The sequence below is a fragment of the Melospiza georgiana genome, chromosome Z (assembly GCF_028018845.1).
Source record: "Melospiza georgiana isolate bMelGeo1 chromosome Z, bMelGeo1.pri, whole genome shotgun sequence".
Lineage (NCBI taxonomy): Eukaryota > Metazoa > Chordata > Aves > Passeriformes > Passerellidae > Melospiza > Melospiza georgiana.
This window is the reverse complement of record NC_080465.1, coordinates 63,979,822-63,997,758: the sequence shown is the minus strand read 5'-3', so window position 1 is coordinate 63,997,758 and position 17,937 is coordinate 63,979,822. Positions and strand designations below refer to the sequence as shown.

The following is a 17,937-nucleotide window of genomic DNA, read 5'->3' as shown; positions in this document are numbered from 1 at the left end:
ACTGAGAATTGATTATCTAAAGGGTGGTGATGGACCGAGAGTTGGTGATCTGAGGGATGGATGTATTGGAAATTTGGTGGGGGGAGGACGAAATGTTTTTGGAAGGTTTTCATTCTTTCTGTGTGTTTCTTTTTACACATAGCTGTAGGTTAGTTAATAAAGTTTTCTCTTCTTTATTTATAAGTGGGGGCCCGCTTTGCTTATTCACATCTCACAGCAGACACCAGGGAGAGAGTATTCTCATGGGGGCACTGGCATTGCACCAGCATCAAACCATGACACATATGTAGACTTTTTCTTATGTTTCAACGCTGATGCTGTTATTAATTTTCATTGAAAACTAAAATTATTTGTGTTGGTCCATTTAATTATGTCTCTCCCCTTTACTTTGCAGTATAGATCTTTAAGACAAGGACTGTCCTTCATGATGCCAGGAAATTACCCTTCCATTTATGTCAGCATGCCTAAAATTCTTTGGGGTTTTTTTGTTTTGTTTTTCGTTTAGAAGCACCTCTCATTTCTACTCAGAGCATCACGGGGCCTTCTGGCAGTGAAATAGATGGTGCTCTGTTTCACAAGCTTTAACCTCAGTCCTATTTTTTGCAGTATGAAAGTTTCCAGACTATAATAAAGGGCTGCAAGTTTCCATGGCAATAAATAGATCACAACATTTAAAACAGTTGTGAAACAGCCATTTGAAAGAGCCATATGAATGGAATTTTCTAAATAACCTCTGGTTTTTTTTTAAATGTTTAAGGAAGTAGTTCCCTAACTGTAGAGAAACTTATGCCTCTCAGACAAGAGTGAACATCTAGGGGGATTGAGCTCACATGCAGTAAAACTGTGATTTCTCCTTGATACACCACTACACAAACCAATCTGTCCTCTCCAAAACAATCAGCATTTGCATTTTAGAAGTAGACAAAAATAGACTACAAACAAAATGCAATTTTGTTTGCATTGCTTAGTCAACCCCTGACTAAGACGCATACATACTTTAACAAATAGTGAAATGCCTTAAAAGTAGGAGAAATGCAGCAATGCACAAACATTTCCTCTGTTGTCTGGTAATGCCCCTGTAAACAGGTAACAACTGTTTTCATACTATTAGCATATTTAAGTTTGTCTTCTCCTTTACCCTAAATTAAAATTCTACATGCTCCCCATTCCCATTGTGAAGTTGAATAGTTAGGCTAGGCTCTCACCAAGGACACATTTTGGCTGAAACCCTGTTGCACTCTGCCAAAAAGAAATCTTATGCAGATCAGAGCTATACTTGATATTACTACATTATTTTTTGATTAAGCTGTTTAGTGATTTTCCCCTTTACACACACTCCACTCACACAAGTTGAGATTAAATGCAGAATAGCAGCAAAGGATATATAAAGTTACACATGGATGAATTTTATTTTTAGAAGTTTATTTGCTTAGCATAGATGAAAACTCTACCATTTTCATAAGTAATCACATGTATAGAAACTTAGGGACATTCTTTCACTTAGGATAAATAACAGCAACCAGAAATAATGATGCTGTTCAGAGCAAGGATATTGAAAAAAAACATTCTGGATTACAGGTTTTCAACATAATATGTATGTACTAAGTGCCATTCCACAGAAACCTCTGTGTGTAAAGCCTGTGTTTTACATAGACATGCAAATATAAAGATTTTCAGCAACTGGGCTTGAGTGCATTTCAGGAACATGAAACTTAGTTATCACTTCCACATAAAGCCACCAGGATGGTTTCATAATCCCCTTTGAGTTCATCCTGTAAATTTAAGCATGAAAACCCAACAATTGTTAGAATAATGGTCTCAAGTAAAATAAATTTCAATTAACATTCAATATACATTGATCAAATACCAGTGCTCCATCTATATAAATTAATCCCTTGATAAAACACAAGTTAGCCACAGACTGAGCTGGAACCAAGCACCATCACTGAAGTTATTTGTATGATCTAGAAATAAATACATGCATTTCAAGAGTGGAGCACAGGTAGATGAGGCCAGTAAAAATGTTGAGAGGTTTAGTGGCGTAAGTGAGGAAGAGATGCATAGAAGAGTTTTATCTAAGATTTACTCTAAATAAAGGGAAACTTTCTTTCTTAACCAGTGGTGTCTAATGGTCATTAGTATTAAAACACTGTTTATACACATTGTGTCTAGGAGCATCTCAAACAAAGGCCAACAGTGCAGTGATACTCTGCTCATCATGGGATTGCTTGTTCAACTTGGTAAAAATGGATAATAAGAATTAAGTATGCAGTGTAATTATTACATCCACTTCTTGTTTTCTCTAATTTTAATGTAGTTTTCAGAGGTATATGAAAAGTGTAGCCAAGCTACGCCTCAAGACATTTGGATGCAATCACCACTTTGGAACATGATGAGGTGGTGTAATTACATACCAAATGACAGGTAACACACATGCTTAAGGAAGATTTGAAGTGACCTATGGCACCAAACTGAAAAAGTAGCTGACATCAATAAAAATCCAAAAGGCATTTTCATACATGTAGGGAGTATGTTTCTACTCCAATCAAGGCATCTTTTTTTTTTTTTTTTTCAGTAATGTCTACTACTCTCCACAAAGATGCTTTGCCAGTTTAGCTTTCTTCGAGTCCCTCACCACTTGAATTTTCTGGAAAATACATTGGGTGGTCAGTCCCTTTTAACAAAGTATTTCTGTTAGTTTAACTCATTTACTTGGGTCATAGGGGAAACAGGCCAAATACGTCTTAATAAAATTAAAAATTCATTTGCTGGAGTACCCTAAATGTTAAAAGACAATATCCAGTTGTGCCAAATACCTCCCTTAGAGCTGTCATGGCAATCATCTCCACTCTCCTGCCAACGACAAGATTTTGGGGATATTGTACTCTTTTTTCAGCTCTTGGATTCTACTGTACGGTGATATCCTGAGACTTGGATTCTACTGTAAGGTGATATCCTGAGACATGCATCACTACTAATTCCACAGCTCTTTCAACAACGACTTTGACCTGGAAAAGCAATTAGTCTCCCAGCCTGTGGACCATTGGAAACGTAAGGTATTTGTCTACAATGAGCTGTGCAGGACAAACTGGTGACTGAGGAGCAGAAAATTTAACAGATCTTTCCTGGACTTCAAAAATCATCTGGCTGCTTTGTGTTTCAGGTGTCACGTGGGAGAACACCTACCATGATGGCTTGGCGGAGGGAGATGCCATACAGACTCTTGTAATAGCCTTTGATCTCATTCATATCCACCTCATGGCGCGAAACCATGATTCTAATGAGGTCTTTGTGCCGGGTCCCAGAACCCTGTTAAAACAAACAAAGAAGAACAGGGGAGAAAAAGGAGGGAAAAGAATTATGCTACTTTTACCACTGAAATACTTTTTGATCAAGTTAGGTTAATCCATCAGACTTCTTTATAGATGAACACACCCCTTTCCTTTTCCTTTAGTATCTCTTGTAACAGGGAGGTCTCATATCTGCCCTAAGAGCACAAAACATGCCTGATCATGCCTGATAGGCTACCTCCACCCTGTTGTTTTTACGTTTTTAGTATGTTTAGACATTTCCTTAGCTGTTTCCTAAAAACAGACATGTCCTTCACCGTGCTTACTCGACATTAGGGACAGCCTAGACTTTACTGCCTTTTTAAATTACTCTTTTAATAGCACAGTGATCTGCATTTTCATAATGTTTCACTTAATTTTTCCCATATGGCTCCTAACCAAGTCACAGGAGTTATGACAATACCTACATACTGGACTGTTTCATGATCATCAGCTGCCTCACTAACATGGGCTCCAAACTTGCCAGAAGGATCATGAATTTCTCATTATAGATTAGCCTTCCACAAGGTTCCTGCTAACATCTATAACTGCTCTCCTTTTCCCTTTTAACTATAATTGTTGTTTCGTAAGAAGGGTTCCAGTTTGCTTCCTGTCCCTGTAACAGTAAAAGATATGTGTGGATGGACAGATGCCCTCCTGAGCATATTACAGCAAACAGACAACTCCTCCAACAGAAAGTCTCCAGTTTCAAAGAAAGGAATAAAAGGAGCGAGAGAAATACTCTGCATTTCCCTCGGCAGTCTTTTTCTACAACTTTTTCTACAACAAAGGGCCTAGAGACCTCTAGCTAACTTTTTATTTTTCAGCTTATAAAGCACCTCATGCTTACAAAGAGATCATCTTTACTTAGATTACCTTCATTGCCAAATGGAGTTTTTCTGCAAAGAAAGCTGGCTTGCTTGTGGCACACTTTACTGTAATGAAGCAATGAGACAAAGTCACTTCTGCTATACATGTAATAAAATTATAATAAAACACTTTCAAAACCCTCTCATTTTTCCTACCCACATACCCTATTTATGTACTTCTTTATTACTTTTCTTCATAATGTATGAGGACAGTAAGATCCTTTCCTCTGTTTACTCAGAAAGCAATTCATTCAGGGGAGAATAATTACCATAAAAACAACACATTTCTCCCTAATTTACTGCCCTAAAATTAATAAAGGTGTTGCAATTCCCAAGAAGAAAAATGTGAAAACATTTATGCCTCCTATAGCAGAGCTGGAAGTTGAAATCTGATGTTCTGTAAACCAAGTTGTAGTTAAATTTTGATACTAAGAGCAATCTGATGAAAATCATTCTTTTATCCAAAGTATATTTGACTGTGATACAAAAGCTAAGAACAAGATGAGGGCCTGGTTCCTAATCACATTCCTGATCCACTGGTAAGAGGGAGTCCCTTCCTTACCTTACTGTTCATGAACAACAGTCACTAATTTTGTATGAACATTTGCTTGAACAAAAACACTGAAGGAATGGTTTTGTTTTTTAATGTTTTTAATAACCAGTATTATAAGTATTCTTGCAACATGAAACTTAGAGAAGAGTGGCTTTTGTTGAAGATGGGTTTAAAACTATTGGATTTTTCATACAAACTGTATCTGTTTTGACAGCATTTTTGGCATACGGGTTTCTTTTAAAGCTATTCCTATGCTGAATAGCTCATCTCTTCCCATTAAAAGACCCTTCCAAATATTGGGAGAGGTATTTCTACTCATTCATCTTATTCATTCAACTTATTTTAGGTGTGTCAATTAAATCACCAAGACTAGATTAGACTTTACAAGGTATTATTTAGCCAGCTCAGTGAAGCAGGGTAAGTACAGAACAATTTCTGATCAGAGCAATTATGGCAAAAATAAAAGGTTTAGTCAGAACATACAGTAGGTTTCAATGTGCAGAACCACTTACCAAGGGCAGTGAGGCAATTCTCAATATCACCTTTCAGCTCCAAATCCAGTACCTTGTTCATGTCATGCTTGCTGTATTTGGAGTACTTCTGAAAGACTAAATAATGGAAAGAACAGTGTTCTCCCTGCTCTGTCTCTGCCCTATTCTGTCCTCACTGCTGCAGCAGAGGACTGTTTGTGGGTCACCCTTCTCACTTTCTTCAGACAGCACAGTGTAAAGAGCAGTGTAACTGCACGCCAGGTACTGCTGATGGAGTCGGCATACGGAACGGGACTTTGGTAGGATGGAAGGGTTCACTTCCCATTGGCTGGAGTAGGGGTGGCCAACTGACTGGCCCAGACACTGTGTGATAGCCCCCTGTCTCAGGGAAACTGGCTAAGAAGCAAGACCACTTTGGGAGGCTGCCATTGCTTGGCACTGTGATCACAACCCAGCTGAGACTTCAGATTTTTTAATAGCCTAAATGATATTGCTCATCTCTGCTACTGAAAGAACAGCTAGGCTGCCAACCACACCCTTAGTCTGCAGGCATACTTCAATGTCTGGAAAATCTGCATCTTCTCTGAATTCATGACGAGACAATGTTCAAAAATCATCCCAGAGAAGCATGGAGCTTTGTTCAACTTACCCCTTCGAAGATGCGGGTAGCTTCTCGTAGTAAGAACAGTTACAAACACACCAATATCTGTTCCTTTCCTTTTCTCTCCTGCTTCATACAAGGCCTCTCATAAAGAAAAGAAGGTCACAAGGTCAATATTGAAATAGTAAAACTCAAATAGGAATACTGTATTTTGAGGGCCATTGCTTGTTAGTAATGAACACTGGCCCTTGATCCAATCCAGATCAAAACTCTACCTCAGACTAACTCCAGCTCTGTCAAATAACACTTCATACTTCACTTATGTCTTAATAGTATCTAGAGAACACTATGCAACAATATGAAAACATATTTTCAGACATTTTACAACCATCATCTAGCTTTCCTGGGTGTACTTCATTCTTGAACGAAGTTATTTTTCACTCGTCATGACAGCAGTCTGCACGAAAGCCTCAGGACTGGTAGGATTTCATAACACTGAGTAAATTATCTCTGCAACTATCTGGTGCAATATGTTGGAGAAACCTATCTATTAAGTACTTCCTCATCTTTCCAGGAGTCACTTTTACTTTCAGGAAAGTAAAAGCCAAATCAGTATCCTCCATTTTCCTCACCTCCTCAAACCTCTCTAAGGGTAAAAATAAAAGACCTCCACACAGCATGAAGATTTAACACTCTGCATCAAAATAAACAATGATGAACTTTTGAACTTAGGAAAAGTATTAATTTACTTTCACATCCAGGGCTCATGACAGAACTAAGCTCCTTATGTAACAGGAATTAAAGCAATATTTCTCAATGGCCTTTTCTTGGCTGGGTTTTTTTAAAAAATCAATTTGAAATCATCTAAACTTAAATTGTAACTGTGATGTAACATTTTGTTGGTGAAAACTCAGCAAGGACTGCTGAGTTTTATGAAGATTTTAGCAAAGATAGTCCCGCTAATTTGGAAGAAGTAAGAAAAAGATCAGATGCTTATTTTAGAATTATTGAGAAATGACTGTGAGGTTTACCAATAATCTCGAAACATCCATCACTAAAAAGCAATACCACTATCTAACATACTGTGGAGTTCACAATGGCCAGTGTATGGTAGCTGATCTGAATATAGATGAGCACACCCGTGTTCCTTGATTCAAGAACTCTTTTATACAGAAGCAAGACTGGGTCTGATTCCTCCACCTGTTGACTTGAACTTCAAATGGTCTTCATGCTTTTCATTAGCTAGACGAGGTCCTGCAGAAATGTTTCTGAAGCTAGATATCAGGGTGAATATCTAATTTCCGTCATATAATTAATTTTCATGAACTTTGTAAAATACTATCTCCTCAGAAATGATTGCTGTATGACATTGAAATCTGTCAGGACTGCAATGCAGAGGGTTCAGACAGCCAGAGGAATCTCAAGAAGTCAGAAGAAGTTCTGCAAAGTGCCCATGACCATACCCTGGCATCATTGTCAGCAAGCTCATCATTCACGTGAGGGTTTTCACATCGGTCACCCTGCATGAAGAAATAAATAAAATTTCACTGGTTTTCACAATCATTCAGTTCACTAAAGCTCAACATTTGAGACTTCTGCAGCACTACTCTCACACATAATCCAATACATAACTGGAAATAGGTGCTGTTACATGAATCATCCTGTGAATAAAACTGTTTTATTTGTAATTAGAGAACATACTTCTACATACATCAGTGACTTATTCCTTAATTCCTGCCTAAAAATCCACAGGAAGTATTTGTTTCTTGACATAAAACTACAGGCTTCAAACCTGTGACCTGATCCCTGCTGATCATTCAATAGATCCTTTCAAGTTGATTTGAAATTTAAAACTGGAAGTCTAAACCATGCACATGGATGTATCAAAAAATCATCCTGTATGCAAGTACAAGATTCATATACGTGCACTCAAAAATCAAATATTTATTCATTTTAAAAGGGTATTTTACTTGGGAAGATCCACTGTTTGAACTCATCTACTTTTGAATGCAAATATACTAAATAAATCATCTACTTGTTAACTCCCTGCCCTTATCCCATTATCTAACTACCAGAACATTCATTAACAAGAAAGAAAAGAACTTTATTTCTCTAATTTTAAAAATATATTCTTTTTCTAGTCAATTGACTTGACAGTATGCCTGTTTTTTTTTCTAGTGCTTAAATATAACACAAAAAAGTCTTAAAAGCATAACTGATTAAAAAGAAATATTGTTTTACAATAAAGTTTTAAAAGGCATTTGAGATAAAATCTCATATTTTGTTTAAGGACAGTTTCTAACGGTCTAGGATTTGAGAGTTTAAAAAAGCAACATAAATAAATAAATTTTGCCTAAATCTTTATTCATTACACATCTCTCTAAAGTAGCCTTGAGAACATTGATTTTTGATTATAGATATTGTCACTCAAAATGCTTAAGCATAGCATACCTTGGCTAGAGCAACCAAAGCCTTTTGAAAGTCTCCAGATGTGTCAGAGATGATGTCTTGTGTCAGATCTCTCTTCAGCACTGCAATCAAATAGTTTCTTTTGAAGTTATCAATTAAGTTGACTACATAATTATTAAAGGTCCCATCAAACCACTCTATGATCTTCTTTAGTATTTTCTTAATTTTCCCACTTTAAAATGCCCACTAGAAATATGGTTTTCCTTTAATTTGGTTTCAAGTAAAGGAGTTTATTTATAACATATCCTTTAAATCCTGAGATGTGCTTGAAACTGGAGGTTAAACCTAAAATGTGCTGACAAGTGTCCTTCTCTAAGGTCTTGTGGGTAGTTCTCCTTCTCTAAGGTCTTGTCTCGGGTTTCTGCTTGTAAAATACACAAACCTTGTTTTGAGCCTTTTTCTTTTACATCCTTACTTCTGGCTGCTCTTATCAGTATTGAACTCAAACATAAAACTCACCCAAAAAATCAAGTTTTTAATATAGGCATCTAAGAAGAAACGTCTTGGTGAAAGTTACCTCATAATCTCAGAAAACAGGATTCAATTAGACAATACATAGAGACACCACATTACATTGTAGTAATTTCTTCCAATGACTTCCCCCTGCAGTTCACTGGCTCACTGGCTGCTCCTACTGCTAACACATCTGTGTCGCTGACTCACTAAGATTTTTTATCCTTTTATCTTAAAATATCAGCCAAGGTTTAGTTACAGGTGAAGAAAAGCAGTTTGTCTTCGCATGCATACAAGAAAACATCTGAATGTATGACTCCACAATTCATGAGACCAACACAATCCCAGCAGTGGTGATGTATCCTTTCCTTCACTATTGGGATTGACATAGTTCAGCAAAAGTCACCCTGATCTCCCTAACAGCAGCTCTGTCAAATTTTTGTGAGGCTTCTTTTGCCTCCCATTTTGTTCTCAGCTCGTCATACTAAGAGAGGTTGTGAATCCAATGTGTCTGCTATAGGGTTATACAATGGTATAACTTCTTTCTTGCTTCTTAATACTTCTTTCTTGCTCTGAATTACCTTCTTTGTAGTATCTGCTGGCTTCTCTGATCTCTTGGTTGTTTCTTGAGGCCAGAATCTCAATTAAGGTATCTTCATCAGTTCCAAGCCCCTGATAAAAGTGATTGAAGTTTTAGAGATGTTATTCAATAGCACAAACTTAAAATTTGTAACAGAAATAAGATGAAAATCATTGGCTTGGCTTTGAAGACACCACATGGAATGAGAAATAAAAATTAAACATGTTGTGCTTCTATATTATGTAATTTCAGCTCTTTTAGAATTAAATTTTTATCACATTCAATACACTGGTGTCAAAAGGAAGTGCTAAAAGGATCAAACAGTGCACATGAAATATAAGAATGTAAAATCTATGAAGAGAAAATACCTCCTTCCCTTTTTTCTTTCTCCTATGTAAACACTAATGTAAGTGCTGTGGCTCCCATTAACAATCAGTTTTCAGAAGGAAAGAAGGAGTTCATTCTCTCAAACGAATCTCCTCTAACTCTGAAATTCAGCAGGGATTACTGGGTCCTGTTCTCATAAACTGAGTTGCCAATACAAAAATTTTATTTAACAAAATGAAGTTAAAATAAAGATAATACACAAACCTTGAAATCTATGTCCAGTGTTATTTACAGGCCTTGATCAGTACAAATGTGCTCTAGGAAAGTTCTTCTCTGAAGATTTTCCCTTACCTTCATAGAGGCTCTTAATTCTTCAGCATCAAATTGAGCTGGAGTTTTCAGCAAAGCCACAGCAACATCTTCTAGATGGCCTTTCAGAGCTTTTTTCAAAGCGTCTTCTAGACTCTGTTTCAGGAAGAATAAGAAAGACACCAAGTTAATGAATGGTGGAAGTGTAGCTGCTGTTCAGTCGCAGTCCAAACCTAAGTCTGGCCTCTGATCAATCTAAGTCTACATCATTCCTATATATAACAGAAAGAATTATGAAGCCCTACTTCAAGTTTCAAATTTGTCACATTTGACACTTTACATTAATTAAAGTGTCAGGCAGGGTTTTTCAGTAAGTATTCTGGAGTGCTTTCACACATTGCAGTTCAACAGCATTGAAATATTTACAGCATCAGAAGAAGACTCTCAAAACAGGCTGCTCGTTCTTCAGAGAAGATAATGTCATATTACTCTTACAATTATGGCTGAGTTGTTTGTGTAACATTTGAACTCATTGTTTATTGCATAAAGTTTGAAGTGAACATATGTAACATCACCCTAAACAAAACCACAAGTTCTGAAGGTAAAGGCTATATTCTAATTTGACCTAAATTCAAGTGCGGTGAAAAAAAATTAAAATCTGGTTTATTCTACTGTCTATCCAAAACTGTTCTAAAATTACTAGAAGCCCCTCCCTATAGCAGCATTGGTAGGTTTGTGGAAGATTGTTACCGTCCTACAATTCTCCTATCCTACTCAGTATTCTATCTTTGCTCATCTATACCATTTGAGCCAGGAGAAACTTTGATAATCTGAGTGAAAATTAAGCTTGGTTTGATATACTTTACCTTTCCTTTAGCCTGCTGATAGGCAGCTTTGATCTGCTGTCGCTGAGCATTTGTTCTCTTTGTCAAGATGTCAATAATGGTGGCTTCATCCACACCTTTAAATAAACAAACAAAATTCCAATATATTGAAAAGATATACATCATTAAGCCAGTTAAATTATTTTATCTGCTTTATTTCATATTTTGATTTCTTGACAAACTCAAAATTCAACCAAAGGAAAAGTTGTTATTGTCTACAAACTAACAAGATTAGTTATGTAGCTAAGAAACCAAATAAATAGATCCATGTAGGACAGAAATTTCATACATGAAGTCTTAGAGTGTTCTGAGTGTAGATCTTCAACTAAACTGAAAAAACCCTAAAAAACCCAAACAAACAGAACCCACATTGAAAAGCAAATTAGATGACATTCTCCTTTAATCTCAGTAAGTCAAACTGAAAAATCTTTGGAAGCACAAAGCACCAAATGTGATTTTCATTAAAAGAGAGATATGTAACAGAAGCATACAATATATTATCAGCATAATCACTGCCTCTTGCAGGAATTCTATGGAAATCAAGCCAAAAAGTATTAGTATGGTATGTTGCAATATTATTTCCTTCCCTAGAATTTACATTTTTTCAATCCTTCCTTCAACATATTCAAGAACTTTAATATAGCATTAAGCTCTGAAAGCATAATACAAAGTCAGGCTATCAAAGAGTTGAGATTCTTCACCAAGTGGCATAATTTCATGTATTGCCAAGCTTTTAAAAGTAGAGGCACCTCTCCCACTTGTCACTGCCTCTTGCTCCCATATTTTATTCAGTGCTATTCTCAAAATTTTCTAAGGAAGAGCCCTAATGTAGTAAGTTAAATATTTACTCCTCTTACCTTTTACAGTAATAGCTCTGTCCAAAGCAACAACATCAGCTGATGGATCAAAATTTGGGTATGTCTGTACTCCACGGATACCTTTTGAGCTCTTCTGCAGATGGAAAATAAAAAGTGAAATTTAAAACAGAAACAAGAAAAATATTGCTCTTACCAAAGAATATTTTTGTCTAGAAGCAGTTTTGAATGCCCAAATAAACTACGCATTTGGGATTGCCCTTTATCATCAGGGAACTACAGTTTTGTAGCTACAGGTAATTGAACAGGTTCAATAATGGACATGCATTGGATCTATTCCTTTCACAGCTCTCATATTAAACAAAAAAGTACTTCATAAATTAGTTTAGGTACCTGAACATCTATATCTTAGTGTAAGTTGGATTGCATAGGAAAATAATTACCTATCATAATTAGGAAATTATGCTCAAATTTTAAAGACTCTAAACACAAAATTAAATTCTAAAGGCACTTCCAGTAAAGTGCTATTTTCTTTGCTTATCTTATGCAAACTGACTGTGTTATCACATTGCAGGTGTCCTCAGCTGATTCATATCTAAGCTTTCAATCATTTCTTGCATTCAAGATCTCAGGGAAGTGTCCAAGCCTAACCCTACAAGGAAGTGGAGACCTCTTGTCCAGCCTCTTTGAAACTTTGGACATAAGCCACAGCCTTTGCAAAACATGGTCCACTAGCTGATTCTGGTGAATCTGCTCCTACATGGGCACTCCCTAGTCAATGTCTGAAGATCTCTGGGAACTGTACATCAGATCATTTGGCTTGTCCTATGTCAGCAACGTGACACATCAAGTTACAGGTAGGACTAACAGCACTAAATAACTCATACAGCACTCACCTCAACAGCACTAAATAACTGATTTAACTACTATTAACTGATTAACTACTATTACAGAATCATAAAATGCTCAAAGATTCTTGGATGAAAGATTTATAGAAAATTCCCATTGTTGTGATATGCAATGAGGTTTCTTATTAGAAGACACCACTAGTTTAGCTAGATGATTCAGAATCTCCTATAGTCTTTATCTTGTTTCAAAAACTATTTCAAGTTCTTTAATCCTTTGCAATTAAAATAAAATACCCCAAAAGAAAGGGCAAGGTTTTATGAGTACATATTTTACATAAAACAGTTTGCATTGAATTTTGTACACTGCTAGCATCTGATGATTAAATGCTCATCTCCCTACACAATTGTCTCACTAGGAGTTGTAAGAGAGCAGACAGACTGCATACTTAAATCTCTAGCATAGAGATACTTAAATGCCATATTTAAATCTCTTATTTAAATCTGGGCATCTTTAGTCTCCAGCATACTTTTCAAGAGATCATTGTGTCTTGTCTGCTAAGTCAACAAAGGAGTGGGACTGTCTCACTGCCTGTTTCTCAATCTTGCAGGCTAACCTTTGTATGCTGGTTTCCATGCCAAACTTATCTACCAGCAATACAAAAGTCTTGGTAACCACTGTAGCCAAGAATGACTCAGGACCCTGGGAATGGAATTGGAATAGGACGGTGGAGCCAAAGATTTGTGCACAAAATGTTATGGAGTCAAAATTACAAAATCTACAAGGGCCTAGAGCAGAAAACTTTTGTTTACTGAAATTTACCCAAGAAAATTTTGTTTTCAAATTGTAAGTTTTTTTGGGAACTTGTGTGATTTCACAACGTACTGCTTTACCTTTGCTTTCATTTCACATCTCCACCTCATTATTACAAAGATTCTCCATATCATCCTAGCAGAGTAACTCTTGACTCCTCACAACCTATCGCTCCCTTCTAATGTATTACCACACTCATTGAGGTTTTTTATTTCATGTTGTGGCTTGTTCCACCATGAGCATGACATATGATACGAAAGCTAGGATAAATTCTAGTGACTTTACTTCCTCCTTTACATTCCTGGGTTCCAACTCATGGCTTCCTAGACCTCAGCCAAAGAGTCCCTGGTTTTTTCACATACATTACCTGGACACGTTCATACATGTTTACACAACTCAGCATCAGATTAGTACATTAAAGAGTCTGATCTGAGTCAGTCAGTGACTGGGAATTACAGTTTAATCACACTAACTAGCTCTGCTGAGGAATTGATAAATGGACTGAGAGGTGCAAATAAGAGCAATTTTTCATCCTGTAGCAAACTTCCTATATTATATGGTTACCTTAGGCTATACACTGCAATAAAATTAGGTTCCGGTTCTAATCTGCTGGAGTTTTGCCATTGTTTTCCCTCCATTTGCATGTATGAAAGATGATGTTTGGCTGTCTTTAAACGACTTGTAAGACTACAAACAAATAAACAAGGTGGTCTCAAAAGCTGATAATACTTACAATACATTCCTGCTCCTGGTTGTCAATGAACCATGCCTGCTTCAGAAATTCTGATACCATAGCCATGTTGACAGAGTTTCTGGGAAGAGATGCATCAAACAATTTTTCATCATTTTCAGCATCAGTGCAACTCAAGATTTCCTACGCTCAAAACCACTTCTCTAGCACAACGGCCTGTCGTGGTTAATGTCCCACATGGTGACTGGCCTGTGCTATTGGAGGCAGGTAACTTTGATGTTTCATGAGTGATGTGATGCTCCACATCTGCCGGCTCACCCCTACATTCCCAGCTACTTTCAGAAGTTTTAGATAAGAACAGCAATAGTACTATATATGTGCTTATGGTAATACACTAGCATTAGCACTTAATTGCAAAGGGAAGTTACTACAAACCAGTTAGTTAATCTATCATCTATGCCCATTTAGTTTGATCATTTTGAAATTCACTGCTAAGCAAGGGTTCTTGTCTCATCATTTACAGACATTGGAGTTCTTGTGTATTATGTTAGGGAAAAAGAAATTCCTTGTTAATATACTTTCATGTAATTTCTTTGACTAGACATTTTCTAAGGAAGATGAGTAAATCTGGATAGTTTTATATACATTGCCTTTTTTTACATATTTTCTACAATTTCTACATAATAATAATAAATCATTATTGATTTAAGAAGAGGAAATAAAAATAAGTTTTGCTTTTTACGACTCAGAAAGAAAGTCCACCCAGCTTTCCCAAAAGTCTTCCCTATGCAGAAAAGGAAAAAATGAGAAGTGATGTGACATTAAGTACTCAAAAATAATGAATAGGTTGCTTCATAACAACTTCAGTTGCTGGTGTGGGAAGTATTCTGTTTGTTAACTGAAATAGTGAGGAAATAGAAAGAAGAAAGAAATGGTTTATCAAATAAAGTTATTCAAACTGGATTTTTTTTTAAAAACACTCTTCCTCAGCAAGCTCAAGGGAAGACTTGGTTTTTAAGCATACATGTAAGCAATGACTAGAGATAGTGTTGCTGAGTAAACAAGACTGATGTTGAAACTGGTGTTAAAAGACAAAATTCTGTTTGCAGTCTTGGAGTACAGATCATATATACACAATTATAAAAAATTACATTAGTTTTGTTGCTAACACATCCCTGCTGTCCTGTAGGAAGGACAGAGACCAGCCTTTTGACTTGATACAAGTTGAGGACCAGGGAGTGTAGCTGCAGCCCACCTCTTTCTTTCCTTCACAGCAAAACTGTAAAGCTTGCTTCTGTACTGCAGCCAAAAAAGTGACAAATACCTCACACAGCCTGCCTGCAGCTCTCTCCAAAGAGCCAGCCATATTCTCTCTTCCCCAAAAAACTCTTGCTTTTGTTTCCTTCCCTCAGGAAGAAATTTAGCTCTGCCTGTGCTGTCAGAAAAGCTGAAACTGATTTAAAATCTGTATTTGTATGCTATTTAGAGTAGGTCTTAACTGGGTAAATAATGGACAGAATATTCAGTCAGATTTAAGGATCAACTTTTTCGACCTACTATTTATTCAGGATCAGAAAAGCATGCTCACATCACAACTGCAACCTGCACTTTTCTCAAGCTGTCAGAGTGACTCCTGCACCCTTTTGCGGACTGAAGTTAGCAGGGGCAGATGAAGCAGTATGGTGCCCAGAATTCTGCTCCGTTTTGCAGCAGCACACATGGAGGCCACATGCAGGGGATGGGAACACACTTAACACAGTCTCCATACTGGGTACACTGAGTCATCAAGGCTGGCATGTCCTGCTATGTCTGCTGACTAACTGATCCACAGAGCAGAGAACCACTCCAAACTATGCAACAGGATTCAGTCTCCCAGCACCACATCTGAGAAGAAGTGTGTTTTTCCTGATAAAGTAACCCTGTTCAGAGAGAGCTAGCTTCAGGAAGCACATCCCTTTCTTCTACACATTCCCACACCTACCTGTGACACCAAGCTCTAAAGGTTTCCATGCCTTTGGGGCTTGCTGGAGCAGAAGGCTACTAGACTACACTAAATTGGGTTTATTAAGCCTCTAAAACTTCATGTCTTTTCTGGCTTAATTGATACAGTAAGAAAAAGAAGTCTGTGCCTTAAAAACTTTTAATATTTTTTTTCTTTTGAAATAAAGACACTGGCATGCAGATCCATCTATTTCCATCTAGGAAAGAAATAATGCAATTTTAATATAAGTCAAAGTAGCCAACAGCCGTTGGGGAAAGCTGAAGACCTTAGTCTGCTTAAATTAGCTTCGCCAGGTAAGAAACCAACTTAATATAAAATTCTTCTTCTGCTTTGAAAGAAACTACAGCCGATAAGAAAAAAGAAGGCTGGAATCTAGGAAGACAACCAGTCCCCTGATGGAGACAAGGTCTTGCCCAATACTTTGTTCTGCCACTCTAAAAGGCAAAGAGATCATGTAAACAATACATACATTTAGGAGGGATACATTCAATCCAAATACCACTTTAATGTGGTATTTAAAGGACTAAAGCTACTGATTCCCAGTTGGAACGACCAACATCACAATGGGATTGCAAAAGTAGACAGACATCCAGACTGAAAGCCCTAACTGTTGCTTCACAAAAATCACCACAATATTGCTTTCTCCCTGGCTCTTAATCCCCTGAAGATGCACCCTTAAACAGGACCAATCAAATTTTTAATATTTTGTGAAAATGCTTTATTAAACATATTTAAATTTTAGATTTAGATTTTTACACAACTAGATTTTTACACTACAGTCTGTGTCAAATGACAGCATTTTTCTATGCTTATTTAACCATATCATGAAGCATGTTAGATGCCTGGTTACTTTCAAAGGCTCAATAACAGGATCTTGATGTAAATTAAAATCATGTCACCCAGTAAGAAAAATAGGCAGGAAATCTAATATAGTCATTTACTTTGCAGTGGAAAATCTGCTGAATATGGAAACATCAGAGAGAAAAACAGCCTCATCCTTGTAAAATTCTATGGAAAGATTTAGCAGGAAGAACTCCAGATGATACAGCTTTTACACGGCTTTGCCAAGTTCTTAGCCAGAAAAGCAGGATTTTGCTCTTATGTTTCTAAAACATTGGTTTGATTTCTAAAATTTTATTTCTATTTTGATTTCTAAGAGATTTGATTCTCATCACTTTCATGAACAATGACTCCTCTACAGTCACAATGCAGCAAACTCTTGTTAAAGTATCAACAGCTGTTTCTATTTTTCATGTTTACATACACAGGACAGTAGTTTTCTAGGAACTCTGGTTTTACCACAGATTTCTATAGCAGCCTATTAAAAAGGCAAAGAGAAAGCATACGAAATTGTCTACTCCAAATAAGCTTGCTTTTGAAGATTTACCCATTTTTTATTCCCTTTATTTAATTGCATTAAATAAAAGCAATCATTGCCCAAGCGCTTGTGTAAAAGGTTTCAGAATGGAAAGAATTTCTCCTGCCCGCACCCGTCTTTTTCCCTGAAAACAAGTCCAACCCACAGAAAGTTTGCACCAGGTCACTTGACAAATTCAGCATACAACTCCTAAAGTGCTGGGTCTACAGAGAGCAATGATGAACTACAAAATCCTACCTTCCTCCTCACGAGCACTGCCTCGCAGGGCTGCACAGTCCGGAGCAAAGGAGCACAGGGCTCTCAAAGCTTTTGTAGCCTGTGCAGGAAACTCCACCCAGCAACCAGTGTTTCCACAGCCCAAGTAATCATCTGCAGCAGCTAGGTCTGGGAGCCACCCAAAGTCGAGAAACATTAGGGAAAAAAAAGTCATTGCGAAACTATGCGCTGGCGAAAGTATGAGCAAATTTCAGAAGGGAAAAGAGAACAAATGAGCAAGCCAGGGTAGCTCTCCTCTCCTGCCCTAGCCA

At 37.0% G+C, this 17,937-nt stretch overlaps 1 protein-coding gene across 1 annotated transcript; it reads right to left on the bottom strand.

The window, feature by feature from the left end:
* Window positions 1-1,403: 1,403 nt before the first annotated feature.
* On the bottom strand, window positions 1,404-17,693 carry ANXA1 (annexin A1). Its single transcript, XM_058043928.1, has 13 exons — window positions 17,648-17,693; window positions 14,073-14,151; window positions 11,723-11,816; window positions 10,848-10,942; window positions 10,024-10,137; window positions 9,347-9,437; window positions 8,295-8,374; window positions 7,307-7,363; window positions 5,892-5,985; window positions 5,264-5,359; window positions 4,206-4,264; window positions 3,187-3,309; window positions 1,404-1,772 (listed from the first exon to the last, which is right to left on the bottom strand). Exons 2-13 carry the CDS (start codon window positions 14,136-14,138, stop codon window positions 1,713-1,715), a joined length of 1,029 nt encoding a protein of 342 aa, XP_057899911.1. The 5' UTR covers window positions 14,139-14,151; window positions 17,648-17,693; the 3' UTR covers window positions 1,404-1,712.
* Window positions 17,694-17,937: the final 244 nt, after the last annotated feature.

What these genes read in the sequence shown, in the direction of transcription:
- ANXA1 (XM_058043928.1), bottom strand. Translation starts at nt 14,138, where the DNA reads ATGGCTATGGTATCAGAATTTCTGAAGCAGGCATGGTTCATTGACAAC. An exon ending in CAGCAGATACTACAAAGAAG is followed by an intron (nt 8,375 to 9,346) that starts GTAATTCAGAGC and finishes ATTTGATTGCAG; the next exon opens with TGCTGAAGAGAGATCTGACA. An exon ending in TTGCTGACAATGATGCCAGG is followed by an intron (nt 5,986 to 7,306) that starts GTATGGTCATGG and finishes TCTTTATGAGAG; the next exon opens with GCCTTGTATGAAGCAGGAGA.